Source organism: Equus caballus, chromosome 21 (assembly GCF_041296265.1).
Source record: "Equus caballus isolate H_3958 breed thoroughbred chromosome 21, TB-T2T, whole genome shotgun sequence".
NCBI classification, from domain to species: domain Eukaryota; kingdom Metazoa; phylum Chordata; class Mammalia; order Perissodactyla; family Equidae; genus Equus; species Equus caballus.
In genome coordinates this window covers 35,144,545-35,165,476 of record NC_091704.1, presented here as the reverse complement: position 1 = coordinate 35,165,476, position 20,932 = coordinate 35,144,545, and the positions used below count along the sequence as shown (strand labels likewise).

Genomic DNA, 20,932 nt, shown 5'->3' with positions numbered 1-20,932 from the left:
CCTCTCCGGGCTGCGCTCGCTGTCTCGGGACTGTGAGAGGTGTGCGGCACGTTGATTTCCTCCTTTAGTCTAGCAGGAGTTAGGGCAGTGGGGTGTAGATTCAGTTCGATTTTTCCATTTCTGTCAACCGGAAGATGGGATAGAAAAATGCCCTTGAGCGCAGAACACTCAGGGTTGGGGGGTGGTCGGCTACAAGGCTGACAAGTTGGAAATCGGGAAGGGAGGAGGCCCGAGGGGATAGAGGTGGGGTTCTCTTTGTTTCGCACTACTCATCCCTGGACTGGGGCTGGGCTAAATATCTAGCGACATCTGTGCTTGAACCCGGGCGGGTGGGGTTCTTGGCGAGACCAGAAACTTGATCGCAGGGCTCTAAGCCCGAAAAGGACCGTAGGACAGGAGTTCCTGGGCCCCCAGTGAGAGGCTGTCTGCATAGAGCGGTTGACCTCGGCGCCGCGTGGCTGCGCGGGTGGGAAGGGAAGGCGTTCTTGACCTCCTCCCAGAGCAAGTTATTAACTCAGTGGAGTTGATCAAATGACGTTCCTTCTGAAAGGGGTCGTCTCCTGGGCCCCTTTTCTCAGTTGGCATTTAGCAGGTAGAGGGGCGGGACGAATTCTTCTCTCAACCGTAAGTCACAAAGAATTGCTGAGTTACCTTACCAGCTTGGATCCGGAGGCGCAGATGATTCTAAATGCACACGCACCAGGACCTCATCCTCTCATTCACCTCCAAGCAGATGGCGACCTTCAAAACTGTCCCTAAATCTTATCTCCCGAACTTATTAGCCATTTACTGCGACTTGAAGATTTTCCTCCAGCCCTGACACCACATTCTCTTCTACCCTGAGAATCTGCTTGTGGATGCCACCAGTGATTGCCCCTCACCTTAAAAACAGCCCCCACCCACGCATCTCAGCTAGACTAAACGGCCCGACATGCTTTAGTCACCAGTTTAATTCATAGAAAGTAGCTATAACTCTTGGCATCACCTCCGCAGCCCACCCGAGGACACCTTATTATGAGGCTGTTTTTCGAGTGCTGAATTCTGAGACTTAAGGCAAGGTTATTTGAGGCATCCTGGTAGATTTCCGGGCTTCCAATTCCCTCCCCCGCTTGGCTGGTAATTTTCTGCTGCTGCTTCTCCTCCTCCTCTTGACCTCCTCCAAGGTACCTTCGCCTCCCCTCCCCCGCTCGTTCCCCGTAAACCTCCAGCCAGCGGTGGAAGTCAATCCTTTGGCGCTAAATTCAGAGCTGCAGGATTGCAGTGGGGGAAAGGGTGTCATTTCTTTCAGAAAGAATGTCATTTGATCAACTACACTGAGTTAACTTGCCGCGGCTTTCCCGAGAGCTCTGGTGGGCCCCTGGGTGTTTTGCTAGATTCAGTGCAGATGTGGTAGCGTTTAGCCGAACCGCCCAGTTCTTGGGAGATCAAGCTTTTTCGCCTCTCCAGACTCCAACTACCCCAGCGAGAATCCGATACATTTAATGAAGGCTTCGCCAGATGCAGGGTTCACCGCGTCCTTGGGCCAGAACCTCTTAGTCAGCACATTGCACTCACTGGCTGCAACCTGGGCTCCACGCAGAACTCCGGCGCAGATGAAAATTGCCTGTTCCTAGTCAGTTCGAGTTTCAAAAAGAAAAAAAACAAAAACAAAAAAAACTGAAAAAAGGAAGAGAAAGGTTTCGCGTGACACTGCCAGCTGCTTTTGTGAAATCATAATAAACACTTCCAAAAGCACAATGTTAAAGGAAGGGTGCAAATTTCTGTCCTCGCTTGGCCGAATTGCTACCGGCAACGAGGTGCGGAACCTCGCATTCTCAACACTGATCTGAGGTTTGTGGCTTCGCCGCTGCCGGGAGCGTGGAATTCTATCTTGGCTGAGAACCGAGCAGCAGACCGCACAGGAACGCTGCCTCCCGGGCTGCCGTCTGCCAGGAACGCTGGGGACAGAAACAACTACCTGAACTAAGAACCGTAGGCTAGGAAGCTCTGCGTGCAGAAAAAAAATTCTTGCCAATTCACCTAGATTGTTTTAACTGGTTAATAAAGCAACTGACACTCAACAAAACAACAGTCACAGCAGGAGTTCTTGGCAATAAAATGGGAATCACAACTATGGGGTTGTTAACTGCCTTCAGTATTATCATTGCTTAGTATTACTTAAAAAAAAAAAAAAGACGGCAAGAAAAAGATAATCATTTCATACCCAATGGTACATAAAGAAGATCCCTTCCCTTTTTCTCTGAAATTAGAGCGCAGATTCTCTTGATTCATCGTCAATAAGCCGTCACCAAGAAGAACTGGAAGAGAGGCAAATGAGCCGTAAACACCCACAGTCCTGATCTGGGTGGAATGTAAATGGTTAACCGTGACTCCCTTTGAAACGCATATAATTTTATCTGACCTTTGGACGTGATTTAAGATATGGATGGTTTACGTAGCCATGATTAGACTATACAGAATAAGTAAAAGCAAGAAGGGGGAATGAGGTACATTCCATATCTATTTTCTGAGGTGAAGAAAATATGTTCATGTCTCATTTTCATCCCCAAATTACAAGTTTGTGGATATCAGGAAAATACAAATCCTTCAGTTATAGTTTTCCACCTGAATACCTTACTCATGCAAATTGGCAGTCCAACTGTTATCCCACCCTTTCAAATGAGATTCTGATGTGGGCTAAACAGAGCATCACCTCCCTGGGAATAAGTTCCCAAACAAATCCATAGTTCAGGAAAAGCTGACCCAAACCCCCTTTCCTTTCCAATCTCGTTTAGTTGGGGAAGAAGAAGTCTTCTCCCTTTCTGTACATACTTTCCCAAAGAGCCAACTTAAAGTTCATTTCTGTCTGCCAGAGGTTGTTGGGCAATAAATAAGTTCTAAACATGTAACACTACTTTTCAATTGCAATTCAAACCTATTTAGATTTTTGAAAAGTAGTTTGAGAACATGATATTTGTTCAGGAATGTGTACCTGGCATTAAGTTTGATGCAGAATGTTTAAATTTTAATTAAAGCAGAGACAGAAAGCAGCAGCACACAGAAATACAGACGTAAGAGCCTACCAGGAGTTTTAGGTGTCACAGCGGCTTTTGGAAAGTGTATGCAAGTGCACGTGGGCACATGTGACAGACTCAAGAGGAACTTACTAAATCTCAGCATCTCTTTCATAGTCAAAGACACTGTAAAGTATATTTGGGTGGCCTGGAGATAATAGGGACAAATATTGAATAACTACTAATATTCTGGTTTTTCTTTCGTCAATATAGGGGTTCAAACCAGGGGATTCAGAAAACTGATATTTTGAAGGATATATTTTTGACCTAAGAGAATAGGCAAAGGTCAAAATGAGTCCATGTTTGACAGGACAGGGTCTAATCCTCCCTTTGAACACAAGAGGTCGCTCCTGTGATCAAGTACTGGAGGAAATATTGCTAATCACTGTTTGATGTATTCTATAAAAATATTGCCCATTTTTTTTACAGATATATTTGATTCATTAAATGCACCTATTGCAATCAGCTAAGGAAACAGCGGGATAATCTGTAATTACATTTGAACTTCAAGGTGAAGTGAAACAATATGCCTGCTATCCTAACTTTAATTTTAATGCAAAGTGTATTAGCAACAGACACAGAGAACTCCACAGCACAACCATCATGGCACAACATAATTACTCACTTCTCTCAAATTTCCCCCCTTAGCAGGCGGTGTCTCCTACAGGACCTTTACCTCTATCAGCTTAGGAACTTGGTAAGAAAATACTTGTTTACAACAACAGTGGGGGCTGAAAACAAGGATAAAATGTTGCCTTCAGCATTATAGTGAAATTGCCCATTCCTAAAGGTTTCCTCCAAGCCACATGGCAGTTTTTCTATCCGGAATTGTTATCATCAGCAGCAATAATTCTTTGGAACAGCTTATTAGTTTAGGGAGTTAAAACACCACACTGTGTGCGCGCATCTGGTGTGAAGAAGGATGGGTAGTGAGGGTACTTTGTGGATCTCAAATACAAGTCATCAGGCTTCTGGCAGCGTCTGTTGTTTAACTGCATGTTACAAAGGTGGCATAATGGAATACGACTGTAGAAAATCCTCTATTTACTTTCTGGCGTTATAGTTGTATCTTTTTTTTTTTTTTAACTCCAGTCAACTAGGTTCTCTTTTTGGGGTAACATGCCCATATACCGGAAGACTTGCTTCGTGTTGTGATTATCAGTATCAGTTTTGCAAAAGCAGCCTGACAAAAGGCTCCACACGTATAAAACCAGACTAGAAACTTGGACCAAAAACCCCCATGAAACAAAACAAAACGCACAAAAAATCTGATAAATTTATCAACCTATGTCTAGCCAACTTTCGATTTCACACACGCACTCTGATATAACTTCTAACAAAAACAGAAGGGATGGGATCCAGTTAGAAATCTTCCTTCAGAGAAAACAAAACAAAACAAATACGTGTTCTTGGTATAGCCCCACTAGTTCAGGAGTAAACTCCCGCATCTTAGCTTCTCTTTGCCTCTGGAGAAGCATAATCATGCAAACCGAGCCACTGAGGCCAGCTAAGGGCTCATAGCTCTTATCAAGGGTTAGATCTGAGGAAAGATAGAACGAAAGGAGTTTCCTAACACACCAGGTTTTCTCGCGGCAACAAGACACCGAAATTAAGCCTTCTACTGCTTGGGTTTGTGAGCCTTTTCAGATAAAACTGCAGTCGCATTAGATAACGAATAGCTATTTAGAAGCTTGGGGAGAAGTGTGGGGGTTCTTCGTGGCCTTCCTGTGACTTTGTTTTTGAGAGACTGCAGAGATGACGGGAACATGTAAGAAATTATTGGAAAAGGTTACCGGCGAGTTGCAGCCAACATTTTTCTCTCTCTAGGTTGTTTCCCGAGAGAAAAATATCAGATCAACATACCCAGTGAAGTCAAATAGGTATTTCACTATTCTTCTGTATGAGACCCCTCCCTACTGACGCCTTAAGACTAACGTATTTTTTAAAATCTCTAGAGAGACATGGAGATTTGTCCTTTTAATTATCAAAACACCACCAGTTAATTGCACACGTTTGCTTTCAAAAAAGGGCAGGAGACTAGCAAACAGAAGAAGTGGACAGGATATAATCGTTTTACAAACTGTAAACTACTGGAAAATCATTTCGATCTTTGGCTTCAGGTTAGCGCGCTTCCTAATTCTAGAGTTAACTGCAAAGCAGACCTCGAGGGGAAGGAGAGAGAGCAGCCTGCGGAGTCACCTTGGTTTTACCTGTCCGCTTCCAACCTGATTCTCCGCTAAGGCAAGAAGCGCCGCTTTCCTCCCACCCTAAGTTTTTGGAGATCTGAGGTAGGGGTTAACGGGGTGCTGGGGTAGCAGTAGCGAACAATTCCTCTGGGTCTATTCATTCCATTCCCGGTTCTTCTTCCCCTATGCAGCTCCCAGCGCGACAAGCGCAGCCAGTTAGGGAACTCACCCTCCCCGGCAGCCAAGCCGGGCCAGGCCCGGAGCTGTGCGCCAAAGCGCGAGACCAAACCGAGCCAAACGGCTTGTTCCAAGACGCCCCTTTTCCTAGGGCCCAGGAGGGACCTCGTCATCAGGAAGACCTACCCACCAGCCACTCGCCACCGGCGGCAGAAAAGTGAGCCCCGCGCGCAACACGGCCAGCCGGACAGCGGGGACCCCAGGAGCGCAGGGCGGAGGAGCAGCGCGACAGGAGGCGAGGGCGCTGGCGGCGCGGCCGGGAAGGAGCGCGGGAGGGGGCAGGAGGAGGAGGAGAGGGAGGCCAAAAGCCAGAGCAGCCGGGCAGCCCGAGCAGCCGGGGAGAGCGGTCTGAGCCCCGAGCAAGTTGCCCCGGGAGCCCTAATCCTCTCCCGCGGGCTCGCCGAGCGGTCAGTGGCGCTCGGCAGCGACGAGGCTGAAATATGATAATCAGAACAGCTGCGCCCCGCGCCCCGCAGCCAATGGGCGCGGCGCTCGCCTGACGTCCCCGCGCGCTGCGTCAGACCAATGGCGATGGAGCTGAGTTGGAGCAGAGAAGTTTGAGTAAGAGATAAGGAAGAGAGGTGCCCGAGCCGCGCCGAGTCCGCCGCCGCCGCAGCGCCTCCGCTCCGCCAACTCCGCCGGCTTAAATTGGACTCCCCGATCCGCGAGGGCGCGGCGCAGCCGGGCAGCGGCTCTCTCAGCCTTGGCAATCCCAGGGGCCACTATTTCCCACTTAGCCACAGCTCCAGCATCCTCTCTGTGGGCTGTTCACCAACTGTACAACCACCATTTCACTGTGGACATTACTCCCTCTTACAGATATGGGAGACATGGGAGATCCACCAAAAAGTAAGAGGCTATTTTACCTTGTGGGGCTCGGTGTGCTGTTCTTGTGCGGGGGTCTCTCTCAGGCACGGGTGCCAAGGGCTCTTCGGAGTTGGAGTCATTGCCTAGAGAGAGAGAAAAGGTGGCTTATTCTTTTTGCCGCCACGCCTGCATGCTTGCTGTTGGTTCCGATCTTCGGGAAACTGATCGTACCTTGTGTTTGAATTCGCCTGTGTGCCCTCCAAACCCTAGGCTTCTAGTGCTAAGCGGTGGTTTCCTCCTCGGGAATCCTGAGCTCTCCGAGAAGGTTATTCTGTTGCAAAGGTCTGCCTGCACATACAATACCCGGAGATCTGAATTAGCATTAGACTTGCAAAAAAGAACTAGTGACAACTGTATTGATGTCTGCTCTTCCTAACAATATCCAGTCCTGTGTGCTATTTAAGAGCATGCTTCATGGAAAATATAGACATCCCTGCGTTCACTTAACGCTTCTAGTCAAAACCTTTTCTTTGACTTGACTTATCCATAATCTTTCCCGATGATTATGGCAAAGAGGGAGGAGGGAGGAAAAAGAAATACAAAATGAACGGGTTTGATTGCGTGCTAGGCTTACAAACGTAGACTACTCAAATCGCATTTTACATATATTCCACCTCCTTTTTAAAATGAGTCAAGGTTTTGATGGCACACTTCAATTACCATCCCAAAGTGCAATACTCAAAAAAAAGAAAGAAAGAAAAAAAAACCTCCCAGAGTACGCCCTATAAGAGAACGACACTAAAAGTGTGTTTATCTCTGTAGGAAGTAAACGGTTAGTCAATCATGTATTTATTTTCATTTCAGAAAAACGTCTGATTTCCTTATGTGTTGGTTGCGGCAATCAGATTCACGATCAGTATATTCTGAGGGTTTCTCCGGATTTGGAATGGCATGCGGCATGTTTGAAATGTGCGGAGTGTAATCAGTATTTGGACGAGAGCTGTACGTGCTTTGTTAGAGATGGGAAAACCTACTGTAAAAGAGATTATATCAGGTACGCCATTTATACTGCTTGCTTAATTTTGTGAGAGTTCCCTGTCTCTCCCCACTCCTTGTTTATTATTTGATGTGGCTTTGTCTTTTGGGGGAAGTTTGCTTTAGTGGGGTCCAGCATGCTAAAGTTACCATCTAAGTGAGTTATGTAAATTAAACTATACTGTTCATTTCACTTTTTAGGGAACCCCCCCCAAACTCAGTGGTGGTTTTCCTAAATTGCATAGTATTGAAGCTTGTTTAATTGCTCTTGGAATTTGTGATGCTCAAATTATTTTCCTCTTCCACCCTCCCCCTTCCAAAAAATAAATTTAGAGATGGATAAATTGGGGTTTCTAAACTTAAAAAAAAAGGTTTATTTTTTATTGTATCCTGCAATGATTTTTTCTTCTTTTGCTTTAGTTCAGTAATTTATTAGTAACGTACAAATTCTTTGGAGATGTCAATGCAAGATCTAAGCATGTTTAGAGATGCACTTTGAAAGCAAATAGAGGTATTTCACCTTTTACTTTTAGGGTAACAGCTCCTTCCTGGAAAATTTCAAAACCAACCCAAATATTCCCTGCAAAAAGGCTGGAAATTTAATCTTTTTAAATATTAACCCTTTGGTGACATCTGACTATCTTTTCTTTCTTATCTTATCTGAGCTGATGAATTAGACAGAGCAGATCAAATTGGCCATCATCTGTCTACGAACAATTGGTATATTTAGATAATTGAACAGCTTCCTTTCTCACATTAAAATCTGGTAACTGATAAAATGAGTGAATTGCCCATACTAACAAGGGTAAAACCACAGAAGGAACTTTCCGAGTTTCTTTTTCTTTCAGTTTATTCTGCATCTAAACTTCGTGCTTCGCTAATCTCAAATTTTCTCTGACCTGTGTATATGTACTATGTCAGAAACTTCATTTGCTGCTTTAGGAAGCCAGTAGAATTTCTAAAGGAAATTTTGTTATTTTAATAACAAACAGAAGCGATAACACTCTCAGTGTTAGGTTAAATAATATCAAAATATTATGTATTTTTTAAAAAATTTCTCCAGTGGCTATTAACAAGTAATTAGCTTTAAGTAATAGAGTTTCTGGAGCTGTGAACATATATTAAAGTTTAGTCAAAATTTAAGTATGTAGTCACAATTTTTTCTTGCTTAGTGTCTAGCATTTTTTTAATTTTAAAATCATAAAGCGGAGAGAATAATCTTGATAGGTAAAACTAAACAGTGCCCCCAAAAAAGGTTATTGATGCTTTGGTTGGAGGGGCAAGTGGGAGGAAATAGGGGAAGTGGGGACTGGAGGAAGGGGAGGGATTTTCCAAATTGTTTGGTCACAGGCAAGGTAAAGTCCTCATCCTATGAAATGGAAGATCTCATATAGAGTAGGCGGAGGGAGGAAAACTTTTGAATCTACCTTCTAACCTCTGACAAACGAGCTGGTTTCATTGTTTACTTGATTGGTGTGTGAACTCAAGATTCTGGAGAGGGAGAGCTCACTTTGCACCTCCAGGAGTATCTTTACTTCTATGGAGATAGTGTTTTGGTCCATTGCATATAGACCAGCATTTGCCAAATTCTGGATGCACTTTTGCAGAAGGAGCCAATCGATTTTACCTTTTCCTTTCCATTCTCTCTCAGCTCTGTGTGTGTGTGTGTGTGTGTGTGTGTGTGTTCCTTTGAAATCCTGTAGTTGTAAAAGCAGAACAGAGAGACCATTTAGATTTCCGAATGCCTTTCTTCCCTTGGGGGAGCGAGATGCCCCAGTTCGCCGCTTTGTGTGGATCTTTCCCTCTCTTCCATTCTCTCCGTTTGTAGGAATGCCCTCGCTTCTGTTATTACTGATACATGGAGAGGGAGCCAGGGCAGAGCCGCCTAGGCAGAACCTAAAAGGATTGTCCCTTGGTAAGGAAAGGTTAGTGAGGAAGATCTTAGAAGTGAGTCTTTTCATTCTTCTGGGCGGTCATAGCTCTCAGGCAAACTGAAACAGTGGTAGATGCTTCAGTTATTTGAAAAAGATTGAGGGAACAGAGGCACATTTTTAAAATAATAATAAACGGAAGAATGGAGAGGAAACTTTGTTAACATTGTTGCCTGAGGAAAAATCTTTAGTTGGGGAAAAATTGCAACGGGCGTATGGTGCAGAAAGGGATCTGGAAGCCCTCAGAGGTTTCATTTTGTTATTCTGCTTGTGCATTTGTGTCTGTTTGCAAACCGAGTGGGGTGACAATCTGCTTCCCCAGCCTCTTTTTTCTCTTAGAAGGAGGAGTTTTTGTTACAGTTTGAGACATTTCTAGCAGTAGAAATTGGAGGATAGGGAGGAGAAAGTGTGAGGCCAGTGGCTACTGGAGTCCCCCTGGACTCTTTCCTGCCAGGAGCTGCAGGGGCCACCCTCGGACTGATCGCTAGAGCAGCAGCCCAGGTTTAGAACACATCAAACATTTTTCCGTGGTATGGACCACGGGTTCTGAACTAAGAGGTACTGGACGGAGACAGGAGGTTCATAGGGAAGGAAAAGGGAGTAAAAGAAAGGGAGAGGGAGAAGGGAGAGAAATCGACTCTTCTCTATCCTCCTCTTCCCGGCTAGTCTGCTAATGCTGATTTCAGTGTCTCAGGGCGTTGTGGCCGGCCTCGCCGGCAGTCTTGCGCCAGGGCAGTGCCCGCCTGAAGTGACCCCCTCTCCCTGTGCTTCTCTCCCGGCCCGGGCCCGGCCCCCGCGTAGGTTGTACGGGATCAAATGCGCCAAGTGCAGCATCGGCTTCAGCAAGAACGACTTCGTGATGCGCGCCCGCTCCAAGGTGTACCACATCGAGTGTTTCCGCTGCGTGGCCTGCAGTCGCCAGCTCATCCCAGGGGACGAGTTCGCACTGCGGGAGGACGGGCTCTTCTGCCGCGCCGACCACGACGTGGTGGAGAGGGCCAGCCTGGGGGCCGGCGACCCGCTCAGCCCCCTGCACCCGGCGCGGCCGCTGCAAATGGCAGGTACTCCTTGGCGGAGAGGGAGGCCCGGCTCGGAAGGCAGGCGTCGTGCTAGGCCAGCGCCGCCCCTGCCAGCGCGCGGGCGGCCCGGCAACCCTGGTAGGCACAGGGCGGTCGCAGCGACAGCGGCGGCGGCCGGCAGTTAAAGGAAGTGTTGTGGGGGCAGTTTGTGCTGTGCTTCGCTCTTTTGCGGCAAGGTTCAGTGCACTCGCTGTGCCCTTGACTCCTCCAGCATACCTACACGTCTGTGTGTCTATATATGGGTACACGTGAATGTACACCACTTGTGCACACGTATACACACGTCCAAACAGTACTTCTAGTTCACCTTGGCCTCCAAACCGTGGCTTACTGAAAACGGACTTCAGCAGGTATGCTGCCCGCCACTGCCTGATTAAAGGGGTGGAGCTCTGGGCCCCTGGAGCTTCCTCCTTTAACCCAATGAAGGAAGTTTAGGTGGCCTTAAGTCATTTAGCTTCTCAAATCCTTTTTCCTTGCAAACTGCCCCACACTCCAAAACATTTTTAGAATTTATTTTTATCCTTTTGTGAAAGAATGGACCCGAAATGATACAGTCTTAGTAACTGCAGGTCATTGCACAGAGCTGTAATTTAAAACTGTCAACAAGCTGATCTGCAGTAATTGCCTTTTAAAGGGTGCCTGCCTCTTTAAACCATTCATTCTTCGTGATTTGGTGACAATTTCATCTTCAGGCCTGTGGCTGTAACACTAAATTGACCCCATAGGTGTTGACCTGACCCTAGGGGCTCCTGGAAGGTGCAGGATTTGTACTATACCGATCAGACGGCCCTTTCCCAGGAAGGAGAGTAGAAACAGAGCAAGGTTGGCCAGGAGGAGGCCCTGGGTAAGAAGGCAGACAATGTTTCCAAACCCGCCTTCCGGTCATGAATGGATCTGCCTGGGTGCATTTCTGAAGTATCAATTCGCACTAAACACTGGCGGTGAGAAAAGTACAGCTCTCTCCCCTCTGCTTTCTGGCAGCCCCAAGATTTCTGTCCTGGGGGATGTGTTACTACCTTGCACGGGGGCAAAACCAGAGGTGGCAACTTCTGTTCCGTGCAACCTGTGCTCTGCTTGTGAGGAAACAGAGGAGGACGGAATATTGGGAGGGAATCAGGAAACAGAGTACTTTCCAGCTGGCGTTTATCTGGAACCTAGGCAGCTCAACAGTTTCGGTTTTCCTTTGCTTGGGGTCAGCTCATCTCAGGAGCATCCAGGTAGATTTAGTACTAAGGAAGACCAGGGACTGGAGAGATGGCCGAAATATCGAATTTCTTTAGCTCCTTGACATGACTGTCCTCTCAGGACTGAAGTTCAAGGCTTTCTGGCAGAATCCTCCTCGGCCTTCGCGTTGCAGATCTCCTGGTTGGTGTAGTGTCTCTGGCCGTCACTGGAGTGTTCTGCTTTTCCTTCCCTAGTACTGTCTGTGGACTTCGCCCAAGAACCTGGAGGTGGCGAGTACTTGGTATAACCTGGGCCCAGTCTGGGTCCGAGGAAAGGAGAGGAATAAGAGAGAAATAAGGCTGAAAGATGCCGCCCCTGCTGCAAGCAGGCGGACAGACCCTGAGAAGTGCGCCCCATTGCTAACGCTGTGTTGACAAGAGCAGGGGCAGAGGCTGCGTTCCGGGCCCGGATTACTCAGCATTGACCTCTGCGATTAGAGAACACGATTTTATTCTTCCTTTCGCTTCCCTTACCCCCACCTCTGCCGCCCCTGCTTTGTCTCTTGAGGCTGCAAAGCGCTGGCCACCATCTGGGAGGGCGAGGGCGGGCGAGGGGATGGGCCAGCGCTCACGGCGCCCCTTGTCCCGCAGCCGAGCCCATCTCCGCCCGGCAGCCGGCCCTACGGCCCCACGTCCACAAGCAGCCCGAGAAGACCACCCGCGTGCGGACTGTGCTGAACGAGAAGCAGCTGCACACCTTGCGGACCTGCTACGCCGCAAACCCCCGGCCCGACGCACTCATGAAGGAGCAACTGGTGGAGATGACGGGCCTCAGCCCGCGCGTGATCCGGGTCTGGTTTCAGAACAAGCGGTGCAAGGACAAGAAGCGGAGCATCATGATGAAGCAGCTCCAGCAGCAGCAGCCCAATGACAAAACTGTGAGTGGCCCTGCGGCCAGGCAGGGAATGCGAGGGGGGAGCGGAGGAGGCGCACGAGGTGCGTGAGGCTGCCTGGCGCGCGGTTTCCATCCTGCTCTGGAGCAGGAGCCCGGAGTCGACCCCTCGCCCCACCCAGGGCCCGGGCAGAGGCAACCCACGCCAGGGTCCCCGCCCAGGACCGGGTGGTCCGGAGGCGCCTGTACTTATTGGAGCCGCGCCCTCGCCCTCAGCCCGCGTGGGTGGGGTCGTGACCTTCAACCTCGCCCCCACCCCGGAACCGGAAGGACGTGGCGCCCCTCCGTGGGCAAGCAGTAGCGGGGCCTGGCCCTGGTTTTGCCAAGGTCAGGCCGTTAGTTCATCGCAGTGAAGAGGGAGGGAGAACTCCATGGTGTGCTGTCCAGCCCAGGGCTTCTGTGAGGGGGTCACCTTGGGGGTCCCCTGGGCGCACCACCAGCCCTGGGCGAGGCCTGCACAGCGCCTTCAGGCCTGGGAGGTCCCGGCGAAAACGGGGCACCCTCAGCTCGAGGTCAAGCCCAGGCCTCCAGAGATGTCAGAGCCAGGGAACTATTATCCCCTGTCATCCCAGGCCGCCGGCAGCACCCAGCCTACAGGCCTCCAGGTTGACTTAAGCTAAAGAGTTTCTTTCTTTTTTTACTTTTGATTTTTACTGCCTCGGCCCTATTTTTAAATGCTATAAAACCCGCTGTCATTAAACTTGGCAGGCCCGCCAAGCCTGGGCCAGGACACCTTCTAAGTTGGTTAGTGCCTAATAGCACAATAGCCTCCAGACCCAAACACTTGGGGGTGGGGGTTGGCTCCGCGGGGGAAAACTGTCTGGAGAAAATCTAACCAAAATTCTCACTAACGGCAACTGCGGGAAAACCACAGTGTCTAGAGGCTGAAGGGAGGCCTATCCTGCCTCAGCTTTCTGCTTCTGGGATGCTATGGCTTGGGAAGGCAGATGGAAGGAACTGGGATGAGCTGTGAATGAAAGGGGAAAGAAGAAAGTCCTAGTAGAATTTGGTTTAATAAGGTCCAAGCAGACTTAACAGTCCAGCCCACAGAAGCAAAAAAACAAAACACAATAAAACAACACTGAACTGGGGCTAACATCCATCCGTGCAGGAGATTAAGTGAGTCAATAAAGGCTGCTATATAGATAAGATAATACCAGGGTATATTTGCTTAGCCTGGGCAGACAATGGAGGGAGGGAGTTTGCTCATTAACATGTTGGGATTGGGGGGGCCTATTCACAGAATATCCAGGGGATGACAGGAACTCCTATGGTGGCTGCCAGTCCAGAGAGACACGACGGTGGCTTACAGGCAAACCCAGTGGAGGTGCAAAGTTACCAGCCGCCTTGGAAAGTCCTGAGTGACTTCGCCTTGCAGAGTGACATAGATCAGCCTGCTTTTCAGCAACTGGTAAGTGTCAGCTCCCGGAGTGAGGAGGCTGAATCTTCAACAGAAAGGAGATTCTGGTTTAACTTTCATACAGGAGAGATTCAGGGGGGAGCATGCCTCCCTGGCCCCCGAGTTGGGGAGAGATGAAGGGGGGTGATGAAGAGGAGGAGGCAAGCACTCAAGGACTACAAACCTCTTGTGAGTGTTTTCTGTGAGAGCTCATAATTTGACCATATAGATTGAATTTTCTATCACTTAGGCCTACTTTGAGGGATTAAGTTCAAGATGCCCAACTAAATAGACACGCATGGGAAGGTGTACAGGGTTGCACAAAAATCATACTTCTTAGACTTTTAGAATTGGAAGGGACTTTAGAGATCCCCTTGGCATTTTGATCAGCACTTAGTAAATTCATTCCCTTCTCAGCTCCTAGAGGTTGGTATATTTAAGGACCTAAGTCAAGGTGATTGTAATAATAATCAATGTTGTAATACATAATCAAAGTTATTATCACTGGGCAGCAGGTGCCTGTTTGGGTGCAATTTTCAGATATATCAATAAAGAGTTCAGTTATTCAAAGATATGATCGATACTTTTTGTTACTATATCCCTTTCTGGGACTATCATAATCTAAAATGTACAACTGCTTAAACATTTTTAAGTGTATGAGTTCAAATGTCATACACAGTCACATACTCTGGGACGTGTATAGCAAAAGGAACATGAGTTCTACCAATGAGAGAGATGTGAAAACTGTTTTAGCATTAATATGTTTTATTTATATATACAGAGAAGAGAAATTAACTCACTTTTCACCTATAAAAGGCTTAAAGGTCAAGGTCAATAAGATTATTAAATATATGTGTTGTTTGTGATATGGTATATGTAGACATATGATTTTTTTCTTAAATAGTAAACACGTCTATAGAATCTTATCTATAAAACAAGATCTATCCTAAAAACGTGTTCCTTTCTTTGAAAATAAGGCTTTGTTGAGGTTAACTTCTTACCCTCTTATTCACCCGGAGGGCATTTTCTTTCTCTGTGACAATAGTTAGGTAATGGGCCAGGGGCAGTGGTTAAAAGGGGTTGGCCCAGGTTTATGTTTGTAAGTGGGCCAGCCTAGAGGCTAGGCAAATTTGAGAAGTCCCTTGACCTCACAATGGGAAATTTTAATAGGGTAGAAAGGAAGGTAGACTCTGGAATTAGGAAAAAGAACTTATTTTAAAGTCAGGTTAATCTTAGGAGTTACTTGAGTGAAACCTGGATCACAGAAGGCAGGTAAGGGGAGGGTTTAGGGCAGCCATGTGTTTGCACCTTCTGAAACTTTAGTGTCAGATGAGAGCAGTGGAAGCGAAGCCAAGGCAGGAGGGGGCGGCTGGGGGCAGGGCGGAGAGCTTTACAGCAGCAGCACAATACTTTCGGCTTGAAAGAAGGAGCCAGATATTTATAATGCAATGACCTTAGAATATATGGGTCTTCTCTCAGAAGAGCCTGATTTAAAGAGAAAGAGAGAAAGACAGAGAAAGGCCAAAAGGCAGCAGGACCAACAACAAGGAAGAAAGCCCACTCTGTGAACCCTCTGAGGAGTTAATCATTGTTCTGTGGAGCCTCTTCTGAATCTCCTGTCACACGATCTGAGCGTGTGTTATGGATTTTCCAACTCAAGAAGAGAAGCTTTGATGCCTAGAGACTGAGAAATCGCCTGCTCCCAGGGCAACATGTAGCCGGCAGGATAATTTTATTTCGAGCATGCATGGTAGACTTGCGATGCCATTTTACAGTGGGAAACACATTTGTTCTTAAATAATTTAATGGAACATAATGTTGGGAATTCACTTTCGGTTAAAGCAGAGATCTCTTGGAAGATGGGAAAGCGAGAGGATTTCTTCTCAAGTTCCTTCCCTTGTAGGCTTTCTAAAATTCAACTAGATATGCAGATTTCTCTATCTACATATCTATCTATCTACACACACACACTGGTATGTACATACATATGACGGGTGTACAGTCCTTTTCTGAATACGATCACAGCCTCCTTTATTCATTTCTCAACCTTCTATGCAGGTCAATTTTTCAGAAGGAGGACCCGGCTCTAATTCCACTGGCAGTGAAGTGGCATCGATGTCCTCTCAGCTCCCAGATACACCTAACAGCATGGTAGCCAGTCCTATTGAGGCATGAGGAACATTCATTCAGATGTATTTTTTTTCCCTGTTGGAGACAGTGGGAATTATAATGTTGAACTCCGAAACAAAAGTATTTAACGACCCAGTCAATGAAAACTGAATCGAGAAATGAATGCTCCATGAAATGCACGAAGTCTATTTTAACGACAAGGTGATATGGTAGCAACACTGTGAAGACAATCATGGGATTTTACTAGAATTAAACAACAAAACCCAAACCCAACATACGCTATCCAATGACCTTAGGAGTACTGAAAAAAAAAGACGTTTTTAAAACGTAGAGGATTTATATTCAAGGATCTCAAAAAAAAAAACATTTTCATTTCACTGCACATCTAGAGAAAAGCAGAAATAGAGATTTTCTAGTCCATCCTATTCTGAATGGTGCTGTTTCTATATTGGTCATTGCCTTGCCAAACAGGAGCTCCAGCAAATGAGCAGGAAGAGAAACTGGCCTCCTTGGCTGAAAGAGTCCTTTCAGGAAGGTGGAGCTGCGTTGGTTCGTGATGTTTTTAGTTGACTTTAACAAGGGGTTAATTGAAATCCTGGGTCTCTTAGCATGTCCTGTAGCTGGTTTCTTTTTTACTTTTGCCTCTCTCCCCCCCTTTTTTTTGAGATCCATCCTCTATCAAGAAGTCTGAAGCGACTTTAAAGGTTTTTGAATTCAGATTTAAAAACCGTCTTATAAAGCATTGCAACAAGGTTACCTCTATTTTGCCACAAGCGTCTCGGGATTGTGTTTGACTTGTGTCTGTCCAAGAACTTTTCCCCCAAAGATGTGTATAGTTATTGGTTAAAATGACTGTTTTCTCTCTCTCTGGAAATAAAGAGGAAAAAAAGGAAACTTTTTTTTTGTTTGCTCTTGCATTGCAAAAATTATAAAGTAATTTATTATTTATTGTCGGAAGACTTGCCACTTTTCATGTCATTTGACATTTTTTTGTTTGCTGAAGTAAAAAAAAAAGAGATAAAGGTTGTACCGTGGTCTTTGAATTATATGTCTAATTCTATGTGTTTTGTCTCTTTTCTTAAATATTATGTGAAATCAAAGCGCCATATGTAGAATTATATCTTCAGGACTATTTCACTAATAAACATTTGGCATAGATAAATAAATAAATGCAATGATTCAGGGTCCCTCTTTTATATGTTTACAAGTAAGCCGTTAAAGTGTCTGAAATTAAGGACTGCATGTGAATGGGGTAAACTGACATACAATAGGTGTGATATTTTACTGCAAATACTTAAAGTTGAACTTGCAAGTTTACTTTTCAGTAGTTGGATCAAAACTGGTTGAAAGTCTTCAGTTCTCAGCTGTGATAATGTTACTGGTTTTTTGAAAATGAGATGCTGTCCTCTGTCCTGCTCCCCACCTTTCCTTCCTCTTGTCTCTTTTCTTGCCCCACTTCCGACCGCTCTCAAAATAGGAAAAGGATCCTGCTTGCAATGGGTTTTGATTCCGAGTCACTATTTTATTTTCTTAGAGTAAGTGCTTTATACCAAAGGCTCCTGCTTAGGATTCTTGAAATCACCCATATTTCAAGTATAAGCTCTTGCTAAAAGAGAGGCTTTCTGCCGAGTCAGTGAGGTATGACCATTATTTACCAGTGGCGGCTGTCAGCCGATTGAGAAATGCTGCTTTATTTGTGCGGGAAGAACAGGCCCAGAGAGGAGAGAGTTTTTTTCAGCATTTCCCAGACCAGTCGGTGTGTGTCTTTTCTTGCCTCTCTCCCCAACTCTGCTTCCCCGACCTTGTTTCCTACCCTCCCCCGTCTCTCCTTCCCCCCCCAACTCCAATTCCAAAACCCTTGGAAGGGTGACTGGCTGGGGCGGAGAACCGCGGCGGAGGCTCCGTTGGGGACCCGCCTTTTATGGGATGGGGGCCGGGTCGCGTGCTTTGCAGGCCCCCATCGGCGGGCGGTCGCAGTTACGTGGACTGCCCTTTAACAACTTTTTCCCCCTTGATGTTTAGCAATAGTTCCTGTGCGGGAGCCAGAACCCAGGGATGGATAAATGGCCCTGCCCGAAATCAGGCTTATCGGTGCTTCTTCATTTGCGGGTGTAGAGTTAGGAATTGGGGCTCCACCCTGTCCCCTCTCCTTCCTCCCCCACAGGATGATACTTTGACTCTTTAGAAACTAGATTCATTTGTAAGCGCGAGTGTAACGCCGTTTTAAATATCTAACAACTCTTAATAAACATGAACGCTAACGTACCCTAATGGTGTGTCTTGTGGCGTGTGCCCCTTCGGACCCCTGACCAGGAGCGGGGCGGAGGCCCAGACGGAGACGGAGACCGGGCGAGCCCCGCGGCTCCCCAGCTCTCAAGTCGCTTTCACCCTCTCCAAACCTGCGGCAAGTCGGGAAACGAGCCTCAATTAGGCTTTTGTTTGGCATCGTTCTACATAACGGGTTAATTACAGGCTTTAACGTGGGGGCAGAGAGAAAACAAACTTTGCATTGAAAATGTTACAGTGCATTAGACATGCCCGTTGATTACTTTGATTGTTGTGTCTAATTCTTGACAGAGGGGTAATAATTTGGCCGGCGGTAATAATGGCTTGTAGTCGTCTGTTGAGAAAAACAGGAGTTATGTCTTAACTTACACGGATCTTCTCCGGGAAAGGCTGCCCACCCCCCCTTTTCTGTCCCGTCTCTCTCTTCTAATCTTTTACGCTAGACTTGACTCTTTTAGCTTCCCGTTCAGTATTTTTATTTGCCTGCCTTTTCAGTTTTACTTTTTCCTCACCATCATATCTGGGATGGCTAATTAGTGCAAGAATGGCAGGTCCAACGTGAATATTGGTGTCAAGCGTGCAAAGTTACTGATCGTCCAAGCCCTAGTTTGGAAACCATTCAGTCCCTGGTCATAGCCGCTGGTGGACTCTTGAGAACCTTAGGACCTAGAGATGGAAAAAAACTTTATTTGAGGTTTGAATGCAATGGAGGACTTAAGTGAGACACACATCTTTATGATGCTTTTTTATCCTGACGTTTATTTCTAAGATTAGGTGTATGGGGGGGGGTGATGTTTTACATATATAGATGTCAGTCTATTCTGAAGTCCACAGCTTGAATTTAAGTACAGTAATTTGGGAGGGGAGTGAGGAATGATTTGGTTTCACTTGGTAGATTCAAGATATTTGTTGCCTGATGGCTGAGAATGGATTGATGGGTCGATGGCATTCTAGTTCTTGTATTATTCATATGAAAGGTGTGTTCCCTTCTAGACTCCTCAGCAGGTGCTCTAAAATGTGTAGCTGAAATGTCTTCTTGTTTGCAAACCATCTCTTACACGTACTCTCCTTTTCCCTGCATACCCCTGGAGACGGAGTTTTGAGCTGTGCTCTATTGAAATTCCTCCTGTTTGCTATTATCTTCGAGCCTCCCTCCTCTTATTCCTCTGGACATTATGACTCATTTCCTCCAGCTTCTGCGAGCTAAAATTTAATGCAAATAAAACCATCTAGGACGCTCTTCTTAAATCAGGGCATCCTTATCAATATCTATACTCTTAAAGACAGGATTTTTTTCCCCTATTGTTTCAGAGCAATGACATCTTCCATTTCACTCTACTTCCTCTCTCTTTCCCTTTCATCAAATGGACCTGGTTTTCTTACCATTAAAAAGGGTTCTTTCTAAGTTAGAATCCTATTTGAAGAGATTTATTTCTTCGTTGAAATAACATTTCTGGTTATTTGGGATTCTTTGTGGGTGTACCCACTTACCAATTCACAACTTTTTTTGGAATTCAAGATTAAATAGATGACTTTGTGATGCTCTGCTGCTATTCACCCTGATCAACTTGTTAAACTCATCGTATTGGCCTCTTTTTTGGTCTGTCTTATCCTTTTGATTACCAACCAAAAAGGCAATGTGCTTTTAAGGAGCCTAGAAGTACTTTGCATTTCCCTAGCACCTTGAAGTTTAAAGCCCTAAGATCATTCTCATTGAAATATCTCTTCTAAGTCCCATGTGGATTTACTTAGCCTTTCCCTTTTTCTTAAAAAAGAAGGAAAAAAAGTTAAAACTTGGTCAAGCCATCATAAAAGCTAAGTTTGGATGGAACCCAGCCAGTTTGGATTTTTAATCTCACCCCTAATACAAGTAAACTATCTAAGCAGAAAGTACTTATTTGTAAAGTTCGGTTTAGTCAACTTTTGTAAAGGAGATTTATAATCTAAATTATACTTGAGTTCTATTCATTAAGAACTATTTACTTCCTCTTTGCTAATCAACAATTAAAGATTAGTCACAACAAGGCAAGTCTTTTGCGGGCGCTGGGGACAAAGGTGGAAGGGAATTTTTTGTGCCTTTATTTAAAAAGTGTTACTTTCAAAAATAGTCCCAAATCTTGACTGCTTGTTAAGCATTTAAAATAAAAACAATTAACTTGTACAGTGTGAGTCAGTGTTTTTAAACTAAAATGCAAGTAGTTAATTCAGGGCGCTGGCAGCGATTCTGTTTACTGATCTTTTCTGATTGTTGTTTTCTTGATAACCGAGCAAGCCACTGAATGGCTGTTTGAGCCCAGGCGCCACAAACATAAACTTCACAGCTTACAATGTCCCAAGTCGTGATGGAGGATCTCTCGACACCTCCCGGAGACTTCTGAAGTGTAGACAGAGAAGTTGGTTCACAGGGAGCAAGGGAGGGGGAGGGGCGGGAGGGGAGGCTGCCGAGTGTTTGCTGTGAGCATTGTTACTATCACATCCTTTAATTTTTATGGCGCTTAAGCTGTTGGGTCCGAGAAGCCAGTTTCTATGCCTTGGAGAAGCCGGTCTCTCCTTAGTGTCGCAGTTAAGCCTACTTGAATGTTTTTTTTTTTTTTTAAATTTATTTTGCAAATCTTTCTGCTTAATTATCCCTTTGCAAAAGCGCTCAGCAAAGATAAGCAAAACGTTCTAAAAA

General features: G+C 46.0%; 2 protein-coding genes across 2 annotated transcripts; one reads left to right on the top strand and one right to left on the bottom strand.

Annotated features, from left to right (window-relative positions):
- Positions 1–935: 935 nt before the first annotated feature.
- Positions 936–6,266, bottom strand: LOC111769618 (uncharacterized). The gene is made up of 5 exons (XM_070246279.1): positions 6,253–6,266; positions 6,062–6,178; positions 5,603–5,988; positions 2,204–2,297; positions 936–1,609 (listed from the first exon to the last, which is right to left on the bottom strand). Exons 1-5 carry the CDS (start codon positions 6,264–6,266, stop codon positions 1,537–1,539), a joined length of 684 nt encoding a protein of 227 aa, XP_070102380.1. The 3' UTR covers positions 936–1,536.
- Positions 5,483–18,236, top strand: ISL1 (ISL LIM homeobox 1). The gene is made up of 6 exons (XM_001916545.5): positions 5,483–6,325; positions 7,148–7,337; positions 10,051–10,310; positions 12,143–12,429; positions 13,687–13,854; positions 15,901–18,236. The coding sequence occupies exons 1-6, from the start codon at positions 6,298–6,300 to the stop codon at positions 16,015–16,017; spliced, it is 1,050 nt and encodes a 349-aa protein (XP_001916580.2). The 5' UTR covers positions 5,483–6,297; the 3' UTR covers positions 16,018–18,236.
- Positions 18,237–20,932: the final 2,696 nt, after the last annotated feature.

Bases quoted from the DNA above. Each gene is read 5' to 3' on its own strand.
- LOC111769618 (XM_070246279.1), bottom strand. The intron at 5,989-6,061 runs GCACCTCTCTTC...GGTCTGACGCAG, and splicing joins GCGGACTCGGCGCGGCTCGG to CGCGCGGGGACGTCAGGCGA. The intron at 1,610-2,203 runs GTATGAAATGAT...CGAACTGACTAG, and splicing joins TCTTCTTTATGTACCATTGG to GAACAGGCAATTTTCATCTG.
- ISL1 (XM_001916545.5), top strand. From the start codon at position 6,298: ATGGGAGACATGGGAGATCCACCAAAAA. The intron at 7,338-10,050 runs GTACGCCATTTA...GCCCCCGCGTAG, and splicing joins TGTAAAAGAGATTATATCAG to GTTGTACGGGATCAAATGCG. The intron at 13,855-15,900 runs GTAAGTGTCAGC...CCTTCTATGCAG, and splicing joins AGCCTGCTTTTCAGCAACTG to GTCAATTTTTCAGAAGGAGG.